Source organism: Rattus rattus, chromosome 2, assembly GCF_011064425.1.
Source record: "Rattus rattus isolate New Zealand chromosome 2, Rrattus_CSIRO_v1, whole genome shotgun sequence".
NCBI classification, from domain to species: Eukaryota; Metazoa; Chordata; class Mammalia; order Rodentia; family Muridae; genus Rattus; species Rattus rattus.
The window spans coordinates 75,972,337-75,985,755 of NC_046155.1; the positions used below are offsets into that span (position 1 = coordinate 75,972,337).

At 50.7% G+C, this 13,419-nt stretch overlaps 1 protein-coding gene across 1 annotated transcript in view; it reads left to right on the forward strand.

The window, feature by feature from the left end:
- Gsg1l (GSG1 like) overlaps window positions 1-13,419 on the forward strand; it is a 203,318-nt gene that overhangs the window by 120,430 nt on the left and 69,469 nt on the right. Inside the window, exon 3 of the mRNA XM_032892685.1 lies at window positions 5,719-5,871. Within this exon, the coding sequence (XP_032748576.1) occupies window positions 5,719-5,871 (153 nt within the window). The remainder of the gene's footprint in view (window positions 1-5,718; window positions 5,872-13,419) is intronic.

Here is a 13,419-nt window from a genome sequence, read left to right on the forward strand (position 1 = left end):
CATAAAAAACATGTTTAGTGTAAAAACAAGCCTTTCTAAGGTAGCTCCTTCCAGCGAGAGGCCTGACAAACTGCATGGCTGGGTGTGTGGTAGGTGCATGCTGTCCTCAGACAGCTCTTGGACGCTATCCCTCCATTGAGGCTGGGCTATGACTGCTAATAATTATACTCGTTCACTAGAAAGGGTATTTCTTAACCTTCACATGCATGTGTGCACACACGCATGCACACACGCATGCACACACGCATGCACACACACACCAACATCAAGCCCATAGTCACGCGTACCGGCATCAAGCCCTGAGCATCCACAGGTGCTTGCTTTTGCACTGTCTGTCACTCTGGCTCCGTGTCTAGCAGGCTGACTTCTCAAATGAGGGCAGTGAGGGACCGAGGTGAGCCCACACTCAAGGTCACGGGAGGCTGAGGCTCCACTCCCCCTGGTGTCTTTGAGCCCAGTGAGGAGTCAGCCCTGGAGACTCTCAGCAAGGAAGGGAATCGTCTGCAAACCCATCAATTCCATCGATGCGGGTCAGAGTTGACCTCGCCAAGCTGTTTTTTAAAAAGGCAAAAAGTGCAGCTAACAGGATTAACTGTCAGCTGGGGCCCACCTGATGAGAAATCTTTCCATTTCTTCTGCCCCTGAAGGTCACCCAGTCTCTGCTGCAAATCTAGCCATTAGCAGCAGCAGCAAGTTGGGAGACTGGCCTCTCTCCTGTCTTTGATTACCCCTCCCCGCCCCGTCTTTGGCGTTTCATACCATCTCCCGCCGCTTCATTATTCCCACCGTCTGCGATGTGTCCTCCAGACACCAACACTTGCCGTTCCAGCACGGGCTTATGTTTACCAAAGTCAGCTCTCTTCCATATGCATGTTGAAAAGGAAGATTGGAGCATCTGAGCCCGAGTGTGTATCCACATCCCCTGCAGACCCAGTAAAGTCAGAAAAGGCTCTGCCGTCAGCTGGTGCGCCTTTCTTGTCTCTTTGTGTGTTAATTAGAGTATATTATTCGAAAAAGAAAAGAGACTTCACTATGACATTTACATATGTAAATAATGTATTTCCATCGAATTCATCCTTCTGGTACCCTGCGCAGTATCCCTTCTATTTTAATTTGAATACAGATTCCGATAATGAGAAGAAAAATGGGATTTGCCTTTCCGGGTCTGGCTTGTTTCACTTAACATGGTGACTCCAGTTCCGTCTAGTCCCCTAAAAATGATGCAGTTTTATTCTTTCTTTATGACTGAATAGTACTCCACTGCACTTATGCAATGTTTTCCTTGTCTGCTCATCTGCGGCTGCTGAGCAGTTAGATCTAGCTACTGTGATTAGAGGGGCAATAGACACCTGTATGCAGGAGATTCTGTGACATACCGAAGGGGACTCCTTTGAGTCTTCCCCAGGAGTGGTCTAGCTGGGTCACATAGTCATTGATTGATTTATTTATTTAGCAATGCCCTCCATGCTGAGTTCCACAGTCACGACAACAGTTTATCGTACACAGTGTTCAGTCCCATTGTATCAGGTGAGGCCCAGGTATGCCCGCCACCAGGTCCTGTGCTTCTATATGACTGGTCAAATGCTACTGGGGCCATTGACTTGGATCCAGCTCTGATAGAAGACGAGGATTGACCACCACAAAGAGATGAGCCAGGAAGGGTCCTGGATGGGTGGGGATTCTCCAAACAGCAGGGGAATCACTCTGGTGGGAGGGCCTCTGGGGGAAAAATTGTTCAAATGGCATAGAGAAGTTACTGAGGGCTCCAATGTCTTCAAAGGCTGGTAGTAGTGGGAGGCTGGTGCTACCCTAGATAGGAGGAGAGGACGCTTAGAGCCAAGAAGGCAGAACACAGCAAAAGCAGTCCTCGGCAGGGTGGAACAGGAGAGAGAGACAGGGGTGTCTTTCTCGTCCTGAGGGCTGAGCCATGGGTCCAGGATGCTCAGGGCCCTGGCACAGAGCATCCCCTGGCAGAGGCATGGGAGGATGTCTGTGTTGGCATAGCAGGAGGGGCAGGGTGAGGTGAATCTACAGAGTACCACCAGCATAGTAAGTAACTGCACAGGAATGCTTTTAACAATTGATAAGCATGGGGCTTGGGATGTGACTCAGCTGGCAGAGTCACTCGCCTGGCCTGAATCCCGGGGTATAGTTTCTAGTACCATGTAAAATTAGGCGTGGTGGTCAATCTGTTCATCTGGGTGGTGGAGGCAGGGGGAGTCCATCCTGGGTTACACAGCAAGGTAGAGGCAGCCTAGGCTAAACGAGACCCTGATTTCCCCACCCTACTCACAGAACTGAAAGTGTTAGGAAGGCTTTAGGAACACATTATTAATGGAGGTAATAATCACTTTTAGAATAATGGGAATAAAACCGCTTCATCACTTTGGTTCAACTCAATGTTTCAGTCTTCGAGAGGAAATAGACCTGCGCCACCTACATCTCAGCCACCTCTTCAGGGGACCCTTTATCATTAGACTGTCTCGACCTACCAGCTCCCAATAATGACACAGAGACAATTAGTATCTATTTTCCAACTATATTGTATAACTTAATTAACCCTGTCTATACTAGTTTGCCATGCAGCCTGTTACCTCTATGTCCTAGTATATGTCACAGACTGCCTGACTTCCTCCTTGTCTGACTGGTAAATATTCCTCCCTAGCCCCACCCCCACACCTAATTCTCTACCAAAGAGCCTATCTTTGCCTGGATGTCCCACCTTTTCTCTCCTGTCCTGATATAGGCCACCAGATCTTTATTAAACCAATCAGAAGATGATGATGAAGAATGTTTACCAAATACTCAGGCAGGTGACAATTCAATAAAAATAACAGTACCAAGGTCAAGGTCCTTGTACTCTGTGCCAGTACAGAAATCAACATTTGAAAAATTCAAAGACAGACAACCTTTGCACTGGGCACAAGAAAATTATCCCAACAACTCTTATTTGCCTGAGAGTGAGGTTGGTTCCTTGGGGCGGAGTGAGTACTGGTGGCCAGGACATCACTTGGAAGTCAGACAAAGGTGCCAGTGTAGTACACGTGGGTCTGGGGCATGAGGATGGGTTGCCGAGGTTGGAGTATCTGGCACTTGTACCCCAGAACTAGGCTGGGGTGATTGGCTGGTTCAGCTCCTTGTCCTCTCACTGGGCTCAGAGGCACATGCATGAGGACTCTACCCATCTCACCCAAAGGAGCCACGAATCATAACAACAGGCTAAGCATGGTGGCCCACTACTGTCATCCCGGCACCCTGGAAGGGGGATCCAAGTGCTGGGCTAGCCAGGGCTATACAGTGAGACATTACCTCAGAAACACAAGCAAGATAATTATCATAGAAACTGTAATTGTCGAACCAAGAGTAACAACAACAGGGCTGGAGAGATGGCTCAGTGGTTGAGAGCACTGACTGCTCTCCCAGAGGTCCTGAGTTCAAATCCCAGCAGCCACATGGTGGCTCACAACCATCCGTAATGAGATCTGATGCCCTCTTCTGGTGTCTGAAGACAGCGACAGTGTACTTACATAGAATAAATGAATAAATCTTAAAAAAAAAAAAAGAGTAACAACAGCAGCCACAATAAAAGTGAACAGGAGGTGTTCATTCCAGAGTCAAGGATAAGGGAGCCTGGTGTCCCACCAATCTCCAGCGCCCATAGAAGGCTTTGTGGCACACGGAGCCCTTTCTGTCTGCCCATCAGCACATGCATTTCCCTCTGTTCCCTCCAGCCATGTTGACCAGTGAGGACTGCAATGAGCCCCTGGTTGGGGCAGCGCTGAGATGCGACTTCCCAACTCCTTTCCTCCTGTCCTTCCTGCATCTCCGCATCTCTCACCCATGCCTCTTGGAAGCATTTTCTCAATCAGGGCTGCAGTGACCACTGCTCTGGGGAGTAGTCACTTCCTGGGTCCTCCTCACAGACACCCATTCCCAGGAGAGATCACTGCAGTTCTGTGTGGGCCTCTGCTGGCCAGTGAAAAGCCTGGACTTGATCCCGGGTCCCTCAAGTCCCCAGAGTTTCTGGGCAGGGACAGAACAGAGGATCCTGTGAGGAACAATCCTCTCAGAAGCCTGATCTGCCATGCTTAGAGGCAGGAATGGGAAGCAGCTTGTCGCATGCACAGCCAAGCACAAAGAGAACGAATGAATGGATGCTTGCCAGAAGAGAATGAGTGAGTGCCTGCCCGCCACTCAGCTCACCCAACCCAAACCCAGGGATCGTTGCCATCCTCGTAGACGTCTCTCTCACATCAACTGATGTGAGAAAAACCCCTCAGGCACACTCACGGTCCAACCCAATCTGAACAAGTCCTCATGGAGGCTCTCTTCCCAGGTGGCTCTAAATCGTATCAAGTTGACAGCGGTCACCATCCTCACCTTCCCAACCTCGAGCCAGGTCTCTCTTTTCCACCTGCTCTTGAAGCTCTCTTTCTTGTGGCCGGCTCTTCCAGAACCGAGTAGTCTTGGGTCCATCTCCAACATGCCAGGCCTCACTCAAAATCCTTTAGCACTTCGATGTGGCTTGGATGGGAATCCATGTTGGATGGATCTCCATTCCTACCATTTACTCTCCGCCCCCTTCCATGGACTCACAAGTTCATCTCTCCCCATCGACTCCATCTTTATTTGTGACCTCAGTCAGAAGCCCCTCCCACAAGTCACCATGTTCTTTCCACACAACAGCATCACTAGGACAGTGGCCAGGTCCCTCACTGGGCTAACTAGAGTCTTACACTGTACCAAGAAACTGTTTCTCCTCAGTGCTGGCACCATGGCTCTGAGTATTACCCCCACTTTGTAGATGAATAAACTGAGGCAGAAGCTCATTCCTAAGTCCTGAGTTGGGGCGGAAAGGAACTTGAACTGGCTACATAGGAACTGCATGCTCAAGACATGGTGCCAGGATAGGGGTCTGCAAGGAAACCAAGTAGACCCGAAGAAAGCAGATGCTGTGCGAGTGACAAGCATATAGGAAGAAGAGAGGGTGACAATATGGGACAGGAAAGCTAGCAATGCTAGCAGCCCAAGGTGGACTGCTATAAAGAAAGAAACTGGCAGTCCAGAAGCCACACTGCACCACCAGAAGGCTGAGGGCAGCATCCTTCAGGAAGGGCTGGAGCCAGGTGATTTTTCTCACTGCCCTGTGACCTCCCCTCCTGGTCTAGCTGAGTGACATCATGCTCAGAGTCCTAGAGAAGTTCAGTAACAGGTCAGCTCTAGGTCAATGACCAATCATCTGTGTCCGGGAGAGCAAGCTCATAGCCAAACATGGCAGCTATGACCTGGGAGAGCCACAGGTCAAAGTCATGGAATCGGCAGTAGTGGTTTCGAGAAAAAAAAGCAGGGCAGGGTACAAAGGAGAATGTAGGGCAGGCAAAGGGGTAGGCAAGGCTTCAGGTCAGGTAATGGGGTTTAGAGACCTTTGTAGCTCAGGTAACAGAGGGCCTCTCTGCAAAGGACTTAGCAATAGAAAATTTGCCCATGTAGAGTCTGGAGTAGGGTGGCCTTTGGGGCTGGGATTAAGGTGGCCCAGCAAAGGCACCTCATTTGGCTTTGCCTTCAGTGTCAACCGCATCCCACACTGATCCTTCAGGGCACCATAGCACTGGAGTATCTAGAGCTGAGCTTGGGTTTGCAATGACCTGCTGTTCTTAGTGGGTGGTGCTGGCCCGGTGGACTGGATAGTCTCTCATCTACTCCTGCCTCACTCTCCAGGGGTGCTGTGGCTGTCGGTGGTCTCCGAGGTGCTCTACATCCTTCTGCTGGTGGTCGGCTTCAGCCTCATGTGTCTTGAGCTCCTCCACTCCAGCAGTGTCATAGACGGGCTCAAGCTCAATGCCTTTGCTGCGGTCTTCACGGTGCTCTCAGGTAAGGAGGGTGGGCAGCAGTTTAGCACCAGGAGATGCTATGCACCTGGGCCCGGGCACATCCCCTGTGAGGATGGGAGAGTACAGGCTGTTGTACCTCCTCTGAGCCCTGACCTACCATTTATAAATGTCCACAGCATGCTGGGCACCACGAAGGACATGCACACACACAGCAAGGGCCAGCCTTGTGATGCTTAGCATGAGTGTGAGGTGCAGTGGGTTGTATGCTTGACTTGGACATGAGACAAGGAGGCAATAGGAGGGGGTGCATGGAGGGGGCTCTCCCAGGGCTATAGAAGAGAGGACCCCCTCAGGCCGAGTTAACCTGTGGTAGAACACATGCGTAGTAGCATGCATGAAGACCCAAGTTCCATCCCCAGCAATGGGAGCTAGGAAAAGAAGAGAGGTAGAAGGAAGGAAGGAGGGAGGGAGGAAAGGAGGGAGAAAGGAAGGGAAGGAGATAAGGAAAGAAGGAAGAAAGAAAGGAAAAGACATTTCCCCCCATGAGCTTCCTCCTATGGAGGTGCTAAGGAAGAAGGCCACCCCCTACCCCAGGATTCAGAGAAATTGAGAAAGAACACACCAAAAACAGGCTACTGGCCCCAAGGGCCAGGCGTCTAGTGTGGTATCTCCAGACCCAGGTCCCGAAGGGCTGAGCAGGGAGTGCCCTGGAAGAATATCAAGGTGTTGTCACTGTCCCCAAAGCTGGCTGGCCTCTGTAAGCCACACATCCTTTAAAAAGGCACGTGGGAATTGAATTTCTATAAACCCTACAATCCCATTCTTCATGCACTGAAAGAGCTGCCGTGCAATGAAACGGAAGCAAGAAGCTCTCGACAAGGGGCATGGTCACCTCTAATTGATGTATATATAGAAACCAGACGGCTGTCTCAGAGAACAGAGAGCTGAACTCAACAAGTTACAGCCTGCTCCCTAGATGCACTGCGAGGACCTGGTAATTCAGTGCAAAGGAGAAGGGTTGAGCAATAGCAGTGCAGAATCTGGCTCCATCCAGTTCCCTGCTGCTCTAGACTGAGACCCCTCTGCCCTTTGCTTCGGTCTTTCATCCATTTACTCAGTCAACATCCGCTGAAGGTCTTCTGGGCTCCAGCTACTGCCCTGAGTTTGGGAGAAAATGAAGGAGAAGGACTCCCTCTTGTGAAGTTGGCTGTGCTGTGGAAAGATTCAAGGTTACATAATGTGCCCTGGGCACTTCTCTGTCTCAGGCAGGGCAGCCATCCTCACCTTCCCAGGGAGTGAGGTGGCTGAACTGAGGTGTGGAGGAGCCCTGTGGGGTAGGACTTGGGAACCAGGCTGTGTTTCCTTGGCACACAACTCAGGGAAGGACTGGCACAGGCAAAGGGGTTGGGAGGAATGTAATCCTGGGACTTGAGGTATTCAGATGGCAAGAAGGCAGAGACGAGGGAAGAAAGGTGTTGAGAGATAAGCCTGGGTGAGGACCTCACTGACTGTCAAAAGCCTCCCAAGTCCATCCTGCAGGCAACATGGAGTTAGTGAGCAGTCTAAAGCAAGGGGACAGGGGAGTATCAGGATCAGCTTTGAGGGTGCGTTCCAGGTTCAAGGTAGGGCCTGGATGCAACCAAACAGAATGGTGGTAGGGATCTGGGTATAAGCCCACCATCCCAACTATTACGGAAGCTGAGACAGGAAGATCACAAGTACCAAGACTAGCCTGGGTTACAGACTGAGTTGAAGACCGGTTTGGGTAACTTAATGAAACTCTGTTTTAAAATAAAAGATTAAAAGGGGAGCTGGGGATGTGGCTCGATGGTAGCGTTTGCCTAGCACGAATGAAAACCTAAGTAGCATCTCCAGTGCTTGGGGACAGGGGTGGGAAGGAGGTTCAGGAGGCAGAGGCACAGAGAGACTGGGAATAGAGGTTAGGGAGGCTGCTGTGGTAATCAAGGAGAGAAAAAGTGGGAACAGAAGATTAAAACGGAGACCCCTCCATGCAGAAGGTGAAGCCCCTAGGACTTTGAGATGGTGAAGGAGCAGCCATTAGGGAATGTCAGAGAGATGAGGTCAGGCATGGAGTCCAAAGAATCCAGAGTCTGTGAACCGGTTTGGAAAACAATTTATACTTTATTTCTGCAGCTTGTAAATTGTCACTTGTCATTTCCTCACACCGTGGTGACGGGGCAGGCGCTGGGATGCAGTGACCTGAAGCGCCTATCCTTTCTCACCCCTCGGCAGCTGCTGCAGCTGCTCTGATGCATGGCCTCTGGAGCAGGACGTTTATTAGGCATCCACCGAATCTTGTTAACATGCTCACAAAATGGCGTGCGTGTTCCCACATGAGGGGTCTGTGTGCTTCGCCAAATTATTTCTTGCAGTTGGTTCCCTCTGTAATCATATGCATTTATTTTATGCAGCTGAAAATATTGTTCTGGGGGGGGTGGTCCATGGCTCCAAATGGCCAGGGAGCCCCTGACCCGGTTATACAGAGGGTCTCCCTAGCTGGCCCTGGCCTTTAGACAGGCTGAGCACTGGGATGACTAAGAAGGGGTGACGGGGACGGAGGCAGTGAGAGGGATGTAAAGGGAATAAGTAAAATAATAATAAATACATAAATTAAAAAAAAACGATGGGGAACCAAGAAGGAGGGGTCAGTGATGGAGGGGGATGGGCGTACTACGCTTGCAGCAGCCTCCTTTCCCTTCCTTCCCTTCCGTCTGCCCCTCCAGGCACCTCTCCCAGGGCCTCCAAAGCATCCAGCTCTCCTCTCTACCTCCTTCAGTCCAAACGAGCACATGTCAGTTGTCAGCAAAAGCAACTATAACGGTTAATATAGTCAACTGCACAGGATCTAGAATCGCTTAGGTGACAAGCCTCAGGGCATGTCCGTGAGGGAGGATTTAGATTGGGCTGGTGGCAGAGGATCCATCTTCACTGTGGGCAACACCATTCCGCGGGCTGGGCTTGCAGGCAGCATAGAAAGGAGAGAGGCTGCCGAGCATCCCATGTCTCCCTCTGCCTCCTGATGCTGATGCTGCCTTGCACTCGGCGGCCATGATGGATTGTACCCTCAAACTGTGAACCAAAAAAACAAGCCCCGCCCCCTTACGTTGCTATGTTAAGGAGTCACAGTGATAAGGAAAAGCAGCTAGCGCGGCGGGCACTGCCATCCCCCTGAGTTTCTCACGGGGTTGCCGAGGTACTCTGTCTTCTTCCCCCGGCTCATCACAGCCTTCGCCCATCAGAAAAAATAAAAGACCTTCTGCCTCCCAGCAGGAAGGCCAACTGCTAGAGCTGCTAGAGCACACGGCTGTCTCCATAACTCTAGACATCTGAACAACCAGGGCTCAGGGAGGTTAATTGGCCTGCTCTTGGTGGCACAGCCGGCTGATTGTGGCACTGGAATTAAGCCACTTGGAACTGGCTTCAAAGGGTCTGCACTGCTTCCACAGAGTCTTCCTGTGGGTGCGACTAGGTAGGATGACAAAGACATTTCTTTCTTTCTTTTTTTTTCCGCCCCAATTCATCTACAGAAAATATAAACTCAGGAGTTAGTAGCAGCCAGGTGAAGAAGCGAGGACAGAATTCAGCAGGTGGCAGAGAGAAAGGGCTTTACTATTCATTCTCAGAGGCAGAGGCAAACCACGAGACTATTTACAAAGAAAGATTGGTGTCCCATCTGCTGATGGAAAGACGCAGGAAGCTGGTTGGGGCGCTCCCTTGAGTACAGCATGCTCTGGGCCTTCGAGGGGTGGCGTGATGTTGGTGGGATCCCCCTGGGTGGGCGAGGGAGCTGCTGCAGTCCAGGAAGAGATAGTCCAGGCTGGACGAAGACCAGTGCTGACTCCTGGGGCGCTTTGGGCCCTGCCATCTGCTGCACCAGATGAGCCCAAGGTCAAAATGTTTCTCTGGTAGAAGGGAAAGCAGAGCCAGGCAGCCCTTATGCAAACCAGTTATTAGGGTTAATTAGCAATTATGAAAATTAGCCCACTGATTGTCATTGGTCGTGATGGCAGCATTATGGGGGAGACAGACTCCCGTGGCCCAGTCTGACTCAGACCCCTCCGAGTCTTCGAGCTAACCAGCCCTGACCTTGAGCTCTATCCTTGGCCTGCTTAGTCTGGTTTTAATGAGAATCTGGTTGAGTTGGTTGAATAAAATCTTGCACCCTTAGCCAGGCATGGTTTCCCACTCCTGAATACAACATTCAGGAGGCCGAGGCAGGGCAGTTATGAGCTGGAGGTAGGCTTGCTGTCATCTCAAAATAAGAAAGGAGCCAACTGCATGGCACCAGGCTGGACAAAGGTAAAAAATTCAAAAATCCAAAACATGCACACCAAGGCGAAGCCTAGAATCGTATGAGGGGTGCTCTGTGTTTGTGGTTGAGCTGACCTCTCACGATGTCTTTAGCCGACATGTCTGTACACCTCCAGACAGTGGTACCATTGTAGGGAGGCTCCAGTGGGGCAAACCGTCTGTGTGTTCCTTCTATTACTCCTCAGTGAGTGGCGGTAAGGGCTGGACTAATGTGACCACTGTGGAGACGGGAAGCTGGCCTGTCTGCAGTCCTAGTGACAGCTATTGAACCTGGTGCCTGTTGTGCTGAGCCACCCAGGGCGAGGCTTAGCACTTGGTACCCAAGCTGCGGTGGTCATTATTCCTAGCTGTCCTTGAACATTCAAAGAGATGGATGATGTCAGCATTCTCTGGGTGGGGCGCAGGGACTCACGTGGGACCCTCAGTACAGGGAGTCAGGACAGACATCTATTTGATGTCTTCCCCACGCAGTGATCGTACAAGTGGTGATCCAGAGGACTAGAATAGTAGTGTTGTCCCGCTGGTTCCATGGGTTCGCTAGCTGTCAAGGGGTCTGAGGTGTCCCACACCTGTAGGGACCCACAAAGTGCTCTGAGTTCAGCTGCTTGAACCAGAAGGGAAAATTAATATAATAAATAATTAAATGAGTATAGGTAGAATAGAGGGAGAAGTAATGCTCTAATGTTTTATTATATAGAACCATAGTTATGGTTGACAATAATTAATTAATCGTGTATGTGTTATACAGCACGACCCTGCCAGAAGAAAAAAGCAGAGGAGAAAAGGGAGGAGGAGGAGAGGAGGAGGAGAAGGGGGGGAGGGAGGAGGAGGAGGAGAGAGGAGGAGGGAGGGAGGTGGGGAGGGGAGAGAAAAAGAGGAGAGGAGGAGGGAGAGAGAGAGGAGAAAGGGGAGGGGAAAGGGGGGAAGAGAAGAAGGTGGGAGAGGAGGAGGAGGAGGAGGGAGGGGAGGAGGAGGGGAGGAGGTGGGGAGTAAGAGGAGAAGGAGGAGGGAGGGAAGGAGGAGGAGGAGATTCTCAATGGTTCCAAAACAGAGAACAGCTAAATGTTTGAGAAAACATATATTGGTTATTATTTTTCTTGTTGCAGTTACAAAACACCCAATAAAAAGCCACTTGAAGGAAAGGAGAAAGGAGGGAAGGATGTAGGGAGGAGGGAGGGGAGGAAGGAAGGAGAGGGGAGGGGAGGGAAGGGGGAAGGGGAGGAAGGAAGGGTTTGCTTTGGCTCACGGATCAAAGGTGTAGTCCATCACGGTGGGGAAGACACAGAGACAGGAAGGTCACCGTGTCCACAGTCAAAAACCAGAAGACAGATTCTCATTCCATTTCCCCTTTTACTGAAAATGGAGTGGAACCGCCCACACCCACGTGTGGGGTGGGAGATGCTCCCTGTTCTGCGGAGCCTTTCTGGGAACACCCTCATAGACGTACCCGGAGGTTTGTTTCCATGGTGAAACAAACTAAAGCTTATCAGGGTGACAAGGATTCACCATCGCAGATGGATATGTCAACTGATCTAATCGTGTGCCACTCCACACGCATGTAGTGAAATGTCACGCCACCCCCAAATGTGTATAGCTACTGTGTATCACTTAGAATAAAAACACCAGACTGAGGTCACAGCTCATTGGTTGAAGACTCTCCTAGTTCACACCTAGCCTGGGATTCACAGTGTCACAAAAGTGCACCAACTATTTCAATTAAAAATTTTAAATTAAACATTTTCAAAAAAAAATGACAAGGTTGTAAGAATGATTCCAGATTGTGTTATATTTATATTTTTATACAATTAGAAGTCAAACCAAAGAGCCAGGCGGGGCAAGCGTATTCGAAGTTCTAGGTTAAGCTGAGCTACATAGAAAGACCCTATCTTAAAGCAATTCAAAAAGGAAATTCAATCCTGCATCCAGGAAGGGACTGTGCTCAGGACCCACAGAAGCCATGGTGAGACCCCCAAAGTGGGCCAACAGGGCTGCTGGTGCTTTGGAGACCAAAGGGTGCTGGAGCCTCTCTGGTCTCCCAGGGAACAGAGCCCTAGCCCCACAAAGACTGTGTGAGCAGGCAGGATGATTTCTGCTTCACTCCAGCTCCCGGGGAAAGTGCAGCTGAGCTAGGAAAACAAGCCATTTGGAAAATTCCTTCCCATTCCAGCTCACTGTGGGCTTTCAGGAAGATCCACGTGGCATAACGAGACACCTGTCCGTTTCCCTGGAAATAACCAGCTGTGTGACTTCAGCAACAGCCTATTTCGTTATGTAACAAGAAATGGAACTTTAGGGATAAAATAAAAATTAACAAGAACTTGAAAGCCAGGTTTGGGGGCAACGTTTTAAAGGCAAGCTGTGGGTCTAAGAACAGGGCCGGAGGTGGGGGGGGATGGGGAGAGATGTAAATACCACCACTGGGTTGTGTCTAGGCAGAGGACTTGGAACTCTGGAGCTCAATGACTCCCCTGCATTGCCTGAGGAGCTCGGGGATGGGGATGGAGCCACCCCACTCCCCACTGAGCTCAGGAGGGGAAAAGGTGACTACCCACCCCCCCCACCTTGGGACCTGGGAGCCGGAACACCCTTGGGTCCCACTCCAACCCATCTGCAAAGACTTCATCTGACCACCTGGTCTGTGGCGCTGGTTATGAGCCCATCCCTGTCTATGGCTGACATGTGTGTCTTCCCTGGGCTGTAGGAGGCTGGGTGGCATTCCATGCTGGGTCCCTGCCCTCCCTTGGTGACAGTCACACATGCCACTCTTTCCTCTGTTCTGTGCTTCTGGGGCTCACTTTACTTTGGTGACTTGTGGGCTTGTGATGGGTTTAGTTCTTGCTGAAGCCTGCCATGAAGAAGAAGAGTTCCTGGGACCCTAATTCTACTCTACCATCAATCCCCATGCTGAAAGAGCCCATGACCCTCACCTTGCCGTATCTCACTGGGTCTTTTGCCCACACTCTAGAGGGAAAGTAACTTGGGTTGGCTCACAATTACTAAGGGTGTCACAGTGGTGGCTCATGCCATGTCCCATGCCCCAGGAGGCTGAGGTAGAGGGATCATGAGGTCGAGACCAGTCTGGACAGCATACTGAGACCCTGCCTCAAAAAGAGGGAGTTGGAGGATGAGAGGAAAAGAAGGAGGAAGGGGAAGAGGAGGAAGAAGAGGAATGCTGTGTTACTTTCCTGACACTGTGGCCACCCCTGACAGAAGAGCCTCATTTTGACTCACAGACTTGGAGGGATTTCAGTCCCTC